Consider the following 9495-nt stretch of genomic DNA (forward strand, 5'->3'; position numbering starts at 1 on the left):
CTAATTTTCCCAGATGCCGAGGTATATATGTTCTAAATGATTATGAATCTTTAGTATTCACATTTCAATTCAGCTACAATTATGATATTTAATCAATCCTTATTACATGGTAATGTTAGACTCCTACAAGACCCACGCATAAAGTTGGTAAAGGGATTTCAAGACGCATCGAGTCGGTTGCATCTCTAAAAGAGGTACAAATATATATACCTATTGAATTATATACGCAACGATTCTGTTGCATCACAAAAAGTCATGATTTAATTTATATGAATTTTTAGGTTCCCGGTCGAAAGTTGAAAAAAGCTGGTAACGATATTCCTCCAACGACGTCCGGGACAAAATCTCAAATTATGATGCGTCTTGAGAAAATGGTGAATGAGTCCGATATTATGCAAGGGGCCATTCGTACTATAGATTTTGATGAAGGTGTTTTCGGAGCTGCTCATTTCGAAATAATTGCAAAGGAGGACATGCAACAACTTTTTGAACACGACGAATTGGGCATCGCTGTCATTCATACATACATATGGTACTCCGATCAATCTATAATTTACTTAGTTGAACAATTTATTTACACATTTCAATGAGTAGTCTAATGTTTATTATGTTTCTATTTAAGGTATATGTATGTAACATTGCTGCGGGGAACTGAATTGTGTAACTGTTTCAATTTTATTGCTGCTTCCCGTATCAACGCAACGTTAATAACGAAAAATCCAACATCCGTAAAGAATGATTTAGTCGATAGATTCATGGCGGCCGGCGATAAGACTACACCCAGTTTGTATTTTTTACCGTTTAATTCTGGCAACGGGTTAGATTTTCTTTCTAATAATTTCATTCTAATCTATGTATATCTTTTACGTAGAAAATTTTCATTCATCTAAATTTTTGTTTTATTTTACAGTGGTCACTGGGTGTTGGTTGCTATGGATCTTTCGAGACTAATAGTGTATTATCTCGATTCGTTATCGGGTGATTGGAGTAAATATCCGAGTATGAAGAAGACGGTTGACGCGTAAGTGAAATTCCCCTAAATATTCGTGTGTATTTGTATATTTAATTATGTTTGTCAGATTGATCTCAATATACGTTTTTATTTTGTTAGGGCAATAATAAAATTTAGATCGAAAAAGAATTATCGCAATAGGAAGGACATTACCTGGATCAGAGTTCAGGTATATATTAAGTATCTTATTTTTGCTTATAATAGTGTTTGTTTTTTTGCTTATAATAGTGTTTGTAAGAAATTAACTATATATATATTGTTTGTTTTTCTGTGTAGTGTCCTCAGCAAAATAATTCGGTCGAATGCGGATTTTTTGTATTGAGATTTATGAGAGATATCATTGCGTTGAATCGTATAGACATCCCAAAAATGGTATGGAATAATAACTTAGGGTTTATTTTAATATTATCGGATATTTCATCTAATTTGTTACTAAATCATGAATATGTTTTATTCTCTTAATTGTAGTACTTTGAGGAATACAAATCTTACTCAAGAGCTCATTTGGATGAAATGAAGGATGAATTGTGTCAATTCATTGTTGATCAAAGAATCATATAGCTAGGTTGTATATTGTTGTACATATATGTATGGAATGTTGTTGTTGTATGCTGTTGTTGTATATATGTTGTATATATGTTGTATATTGTTGTTGTACTTTTACTAACTCATGAATATGTTGTTGTATATTGTTGATCAAAGAATCATATATTATGTTGTATATATGGAGGATTAATGTTGTATATAAATGGATTCATGTTGTATATATCAATGGATTAATGGTGTATAACATTGGATTAAAGGATGAAATCAATATGAATTTTACACTTTTGCAGCATGCGAACAGGTTACCAATTAAATATCCACTGTTTTTCAAACAAATTTTTTTAAAACAACTAACACTTTAGAGGGCGCTTTCTGTAGGAAGCGCGCTCTAAACATTTTACATTGACAACTTTAGAGGGCGCTTTATCCAGAAAGCGCCCTCTAAACACTTTACATTGACAACTTTAGAGGGCGCTTAACACTTTAGAGGGCGCTTTATGTAGGAAGCGCCCTCTAAACATTTTACATTGACAACTTTAGAGGGCGCTTTGTCCAGAAAGCGCCCTCTAAACACTTTACATTGACAACTTTAGAGGGCGCTTTTTCCAGAAAGCGCCCTCTAAACACTTTACATTGACAACTTTAGAGGGCGCTTTTTCCAGCAAGCGCCCTCTAAGGTGTCCCTTTATGGACCACTCCAGAGGGCGCTTTTTTCTGAAAGCGCACTATAATGTGGCCCTTAAAGGGCCACTTTAGACAGCGCTTTCTCCAGGAAAACAAAGCGCTGTCTTTACCTATGCCAGCGCCACTTTAGAGGGCGCTTAAAAGCGTTGTTATAGGCCAAAATAAGCGCCCTCTTTTCCCTTATTTGGCGTAGTGAGAATGGAAACAAAAATATAATCATAATATAAACCAGAACAGATTGGAGAACTGACTTAATAAGTGTTTACCTCCCTGCTTGAGATAGACCCGTACTACTCCATGAATTGATCTTTTCCAAATTCTATCTTTTATAAACTTGAAAATTGTTTTTCTACTTCTACCATTCATAAATGGTAATATGAGATACTTGTATGTCCCCAAAACTTGTTGAACTCCTAAAATATTAGCCAATGTATGCTTTACATTAGGATCAACATTCCTACTACAAAAAATTCATATTTGCTTCATTAAGTGGCAAGAATATTTTTTCAGCATACTTGCTTCATTAATAGCCTTTCTAAAGAATACCAAATAATCATCAGCAAAAAGTAGATGAGATGTGACATGAGCATTCTTGGAGATTATTTTTCCGTGAATATCCCATTAGCTTCAGGTTACTTGATAAGCGCTGAAAGGCCTTTCGAACAAAGAATAAATAATTACGGGGACAAGGGATCACCCTGCCTTAAACCCTTCCCAGGAACAATCAGCCCTATCATATTATCATTCATAACCACTTAATAGTCCACTGTTTCCATACAAAGCATGATCCAACCTATCCACTTCTGAATGAAACCAAAAGTGGCAAGAACATCCTTGAGGTAATCCCAATCGATTTTGTCATAAGCTTTACTAAGATCAAGCTTAAGAGCTACATCACCATTTTTTCCTTTTGTTTTAGCCTTCATATGATGAAACACCTCAGTATCTGCCAAAACATTATCCAGAATAGATCTCCCATGAACAAAAGCTGACTGGTTATCTGAAATTCATTTGTCAAGAACTTTCTTATAACAATTTACTATAACTTAACCATCACTTTGTATAGGACATTACAAAGTGCAATCAGTCTCCAATATTTCATGAATGTTTGAACTCCTCCTTTTGGAATTAGCATGATATTATTCATATTAAGACTTTATGGAAAAACACCATTCTCCAACAAAGAACAACTTGTACTAAAAATTTATGGCCCACAAGTATCCCAAAACCGATGATAAAAATCAAGATTGAAACAGTCAGGACCAGGACTCTTGTCCGCTAGCATAGAAAAAATGTCTTCTTTAAACACCTCAATAATAAACGATGTCATCAACATATTATTATCGTCATCTGAAATGGAGGCTCCTAAAGCATGTAAAACCCGATCTTGAGAGCTTAGATTCTTTTGAAATAAATCAGTAAAGTAATCATGAGCAATCAAACATATCCCTCCAGTCGAAGTACTCACTTCTCTGTTTTTCATTTGTAAGGGAAAGAATAATGTTGACTTTTTTCCTAGCAGTTGTTATGATATGGAAAAATTGAATATTGAGATCGCAATTCTTGTACTAGTGAGCTTTTTCTATTTGTTTCCAAAAAAGATCATCTTTTATCAAGAAAGAATTCATACGTATTATGTGAGTTGTAAAATAATTAATATTTCCTTCACCAACATGTTGTCGAACTCTTTCAATCTTCCTAAAAGTCTCTCAATTTTCTTTCTAATCTTGTGACACTTATCTTTACTCCACTTCATCATATGCTCACTACATTTTTCCAGTATACCCATAATATTATCATTCTCATATTTATGTCATTTCTCAATAACTAAATCATTAAACATCAGTTCAGTTAACAAGCGTTCTTTAATTTGAATTCGTTATGAGGCTTATGTTGTCTCGAACTCACTTCACAATATAAAACAATTGGATAATGATCTAAAGTAATAAGCATTAGACATTTCACATTTACTTCTGAGAACAAAAGACACAAATCCCTATTAGACATTTCTCTATCTAATTTTTATTTAACTGAATTATCTGTTCCCAGGCTCTTCAACCACGTAAAAAATACCCCTCCATAGGGACATCCACCAAGTCTGCATCTTGAACCGCTTGTCCAAAACTACTTATTAACCAATTCTATCTTTCCACTCTCCCTTTTTTTCTCTTCAGATGAAAGAATATCATTAAAATCTCCCAAAATACACCACACTGAATTCAAACTCTCTGAGAGATTTCAGATTAAATTCCATGAAATCCTCCTACGAGTTTTTTCAGGATGATCGTAAAAGTCTATAAGTCTCCAATTTTCATGTTTGATATCTTGAACTATAATATAAATATAGTCATGACAATAACTTGGAATAAAACAATGCATAGAATTATGCCATAATACTGCCACACCACCTACACGAGCTTCTCGCTTATTAGTTTCCTTCAGCTTATTAGTTTTTATCGACATTTTGTGGCGAGCTTGGCTTTTCATTGAAACTTTATTAATACGAATTTTGTTGTTGCGAAGTGTTTTCATCCATTTTGCTAAGTTATCAGGTTCGATGACCTTTGACTTCAGCACCCTTATTATGGTTTGAGATTTGTGATAATCATTTATGCTCATAGTCCAATAGGAGATCCTTCAGCAGAAAATGAAGAAAAAACAAGTCCATTAATTTCTGCATCAGCATTTAAAAGCTTAAAAAATTAATTTTATAATAAAAAGGTTCTTATAACACTTGTTAACCAAAGTCTAAACAACTATTTTATTTTATTTATACATGGTAATAACTACTGACGGATTTAACTTAACATTATTGAAGTCTTTTAAGGAAAATCAATCCATAATTCAAGATTTATATGTTTTGACCCCACTTAAAATATTGTCCCTCTATAATTCAATTAACTATGCCCGGAAACAAAATATAAGTAGATAGGACAACTTAACCTATACATGTGAGGATCCATCCGAATCCGTTCCGAAGTTGACGTGAAAAATCTGTTTTGACTTGATTTTGATTTGAATTTGGGTTTTTTCCGATTATAAAATTTGAGGACGGGTCGAATAATGGGGACACTAATACCCACCCCGAATTCACCCCGTTTATTTCATTATGTATATTATTATTTATTTTTTATAATTTAAAATCTTAAATATGTGGTTAATATTTTGATATTTTAATTTTAATTTATTATTTAAAATATTTGAAATGTATAATATTTTAATTTTAATTTATTATTTAAAATAATTGAAATGTATGTATGAAATCTTTTTAGATTGTTTTATTTTATTATTTGTAATGTAATTTTATTTTGGAAAAAATAAATATGTCTATTAAAAAAATTGATTTTACTAAATGAATGATGGCGGAGCGGGGATACCCGAACCCATTTGAGGTGACGGGTTTGTGTTTTGATTCTCCAACCCCGTTTGGGTTTGGGGCGGAGAACGAGGATTATTTGAGGATTTAGATTTTGGTTTGAGGAGGTAAAAATCGTCTCCGGTCCGTCCCGTTGTCATGCCTAAATATAAGTATTAAAGGACTTTGTTTTTCATTTTCAAAATAAAATTGGCCTTTCGTGTGCATTGTCGTAAGAACTAAAAATCGATTTTTTAATTTACAAGATAAACTTAAATTTTCTTTAAAAACAAGAAATGGATGTGGGAGATAATTCATCCATATTTTGTGTGACTTATATCTCAACTTTTAAGTTTGGAGTCTCTAGGATGTGACTATGGAAGTTCGATTTCTTTTATTGTGGTTGGTTGAAATCAGATGAAGAAACATTAATTCATGAAATAAATATATATATTTTAATTTTACATTATATAAATGGAATAATTGAGAGAGATAAATATTGTGCGTGTGCGTGTGTGTGTGTGTGCGCGCGCGTGTGTGTGTGTGTATGTGCGTGCGTGTGTGTGTGTGTGTGTATGTGCGTGCGTGTGTGTGTGAGTGTGCGCGTGCGTGCGTGCATGTGCGTGTGTGTGTGTGTGTGTGTGTGTGTGTGTGTGTGGTGTGTGAGAGAGAGAGAGAGAGAGAGAGAGAGAGAGACTTTTCTCTGAACTCTCTTTAAAAGCTACCGCTCTCTCCCTCCTTCATAATCCAAATATTATCTTATTATGTAGTAATCTTTTCAGACGGTTCTTCTGTTCCGGTTTCTACTCTCCTTTTTCGATGACGTCTTTGCTTGGGTGGCTAGTCAGTTCTTGTGACGGAGCACTTCGTCGACTTGATGTTGTGTACTACAACTCCATTACGGTGCTTTCCATGGTGGCAGCTTTGGCGGATGTGGAAGCTCCTTCAGTTTCTCCAGTGCGTCTCTTGACGAAAATGGTTTATCCATGATCGCATGTTTGCGTTTTTGGTGTAGGATTGGTATCCTGAGTTTTTTATTCTTTGGTTGTCTTAAGATCTGCAGAGATATGCATGTTTCAAGATTTAAGGTTTACCTTCTCTAAGTCATCGCTCACTTAATATATGTATCACTCATCGTGATTGATGTCAAATTGATTTGATATCCATATCATTATGTCTGATTGATGTTGGATTGTTTGGGTTGAAAAAATCGTCTTGCTTGTTGGTTTTGATTCCAGGGGTTGTTGGTTAGTGAATCAGTTAGTGTTGGCGATTGGCTCATTCGCCATCTCGAAAAGTGAATGCTCACACAAGACAATTTTTTTGCTATTTGGTTTCGTGCCCGTACGCGGGTTTGTTGTATATTATCGATCGCATGTGTGTTTACTTTAGTTTGATTTAAACCATTTTTGTTGTATTTGATCTATTTGTATACCCTTCTGGATTAATTTTGTGGTTTGGCTGACTTTGGTCTATGTCCCCCTAATTTGTTGTATTTCCTTAATTTTCATTACACACACGCACACGCACGCGCACTCTCTCTCTCTCTCTCTCTCTCTCTCTCTCTCTCTCTCTCTCTCTCTCTCTCTCTCTCTCACACACACCACACACACACACACACACACACAAACACACATGCACACACACACACACACACACACGTACACACGTGCAAAAAATATTGAAGCTTGTAACTTTCTTACTTTAAGATGCCTTTGAATATTGATTTGAACATCCCTTTAGATGACTTAAACACCTCTAATAACCTCCCAAACATGCCTTTGAATATTGATTTGAATGCTCCTCCAAATATTGATTTGAGTTCATCAATAGAGGAAGAAGATCATATAGTTGAAAGTGAGTTTGAAGTTGCTCTATCTAATGAAGAGGAAGAAGAAGATATGGATGAAGTAGATGAAATTGAAAATCTTTGTGAATATGAGATTGACAATGAAAATGAGATTGAAAATATATCTCCAGGTATGAATAGTACATGTTCTAGTGTCATTTCTTTAGCTCATTACACATGCATCCTTGTCATTCTTTTCCATTCCACTTGCATGCATACTGTTACTAGTATTTTTTAACTCTCTTTTTTTAATGCTTATCCACACTGATTACATGCATATTGTCTCAACGTGACTCTACTGTAACTGTGTGTAGCTAGTTCTTTTCTTAATGTTTTTGTAAATATTTTTCTTAATACTATTCCACTTATTACATGTGTATTTTATGAAACAGGAAATGATACTCAAAATGTGGTGCAAACATTTCCGAAAAAACGTTGTTTTTTAGATAATAGTCAACGGGATACTATTTTCCAGGTGTTGATTAATTCAAGTGTTGATGGAAAAATTAAAAGAGGAGTTGTTAAACAATTGGCTTTTTTCTATCAAGTATCAATAGATGTTATTTATCGAATTTGGAAGCGGGCAAAAGAATCGGGGGTTGTTTCTCATAAGAAAACAAAAAATTGTGATTGGAAGAGAGTTGAACTAGATATTGAGAAAATGCGTAATCTACCGTTAGTTAAACGTAGTACTATCCGATCTCTAGCATTTTCCTTAGAGACTAATCCGAGAAAAATAGGAGAGTATTTAAAAAAAGGTATTTTGCGTCGACATTCAAGTGCATTAAAACCTCATATGACAGAAGATAATATGAAAGCTCGTCTTAAATATTGCTTGTCCATGCTTGAAGAAAGTAACATTTCATATGATCCAAAGTTTCAGTCAATGTACAATATTGTACATATTGATGAAAAATGGTTATATATGACTCAAAAAAATAAGAATTATTATCTTCTTTCAAATGAGGATGAACCATATCGTTCTTGCAAGAACAAAAATTTCATCATGAAAGTTATGTTTTTGGTTGCGGTGGCAAGACCTAAATTTGATAATGAAGGCAATGAAACATGGTCGGGAAAAATTGGAGTGTTTCCTCTAGTTGATAAAGTACCCGCAAAAAGATCAAGTGTTAATAGACCATCAGGGACACTTGAAACAAAACCGATTACTTCTATCACTAAGGAAGTTAGTCGAATGTTTTTAATAAACAAGGTTTTACCAGCCATCAAAGAAAAGTGGCCACGAGAATATGCATCAGAACCAATTTACATACAACAAGATAATGCACCGTGTCATGTTTCTATAAACGATGAAGAATTTCTACTTGCAGCTTTTGAAGGAGGATTTGACATCCGTTTGATATGCCAACCACCTAATTCTCCTGATTTAAATATTTTGGATTTAGGTTTTTTTTCAGCCATCCAAGCATTGCAACAAAAGAATGCGACGAAGACAGTTGATGAACTTATTCAAGTCGTACAAAATTCCTATGATGCTTTCTCTAGCGTAGATTCGAACAAAATATTTCTCACACTTCAATCATGTATGATTGAAATTATGAAAGTCCGAGGATCGAATAATTATAAAATTCCTCATATAAAAAAAGATGTGATGCTTAGACAAGCCATTTTACCCGCTCAATTAAATTGTGAAAAGAAGTTAGTTGAGGAAGTTATTGAATGTTTACAAAATTAACAGAATTTATGTTTGTAATATTTGAGTTTTTAATGATATTTTCTTAAGCCATTTGAACTTGAGTCTTAATATTTTATGCATGTCAGTACGTTGCATATGCATGTTAGAAGCTTGATAATTATTTTAATTTTTTAACATGAGCTTGATGGTGAATATCAACACGATACATAGTTGGAAAATAATTAAAACACTCATTTCATAATAGTTGAGTTTCAGTAAAAAAAACAATAGTAAAAAACATTCAATTCTAGAAGCTCTTTTGAAACATTAGTTCTAGGAAGCAACAACAATGAATAAAAACAAAACATAAACTAAACTGGAGCTTTGCTTTCATTATAACACACCTGCAATTA

General features: G+C 33.6%; 1 protein-coding gene and 1 long non-coding RNA gene across 2 annotated transcripts; both read left to right on the top strand.

The window, feature by feature from the left end:
• On the top strand, window positions 1–661 carry LOC127129080 (uncharacterized). The gene is made up of 3 exons (XR_007806144.1): window positions 1–194; window positions 282–532; window positions 623–661. It is a non-coding gene; the product is annotated as an uncharacterized LOC127129080 (long non-coding RNA).
• A 5755-nt stretch (window positions 662–6416) lies between these two features.
• Window positions 6417–9142, top strand: LOC127130487 (uncharacterized). Its single transcript, XM_051059488.1, has 3 exons — window positions 6417–6554; window positions 7307–7577; window positions 7839–9142. The coding sequence occupies exons 1-3, from the start codon at window positions 6417–6419 to the stop codon at window positions 9140–9142; spliced, it is 1713 nt and encodes a 570-aa protein (XP_050915445.1).
• The last annotated feature ends 353 nt before the right edge of the window (window positions 9143–9495 follow it).

The sequence above is a fragment of the Lathyrus oleraceus genome, chromosome 3 (genome assembly GCF_024323335.1).
Source record: "Lathyrus oleraceus cultivar Zhongwan6 chromosome 3, CAAS_Psat_ZW6_1.0, whole genome shotgun sequence".
Taxonomy (NCBI): domain Eukaryota; kingdom Viridiplantae; phylum Streptophyta; class Magnoliopsida; order Fabales; family Fabaceae; genus Lathyrus; species Lathyrus oleraceus.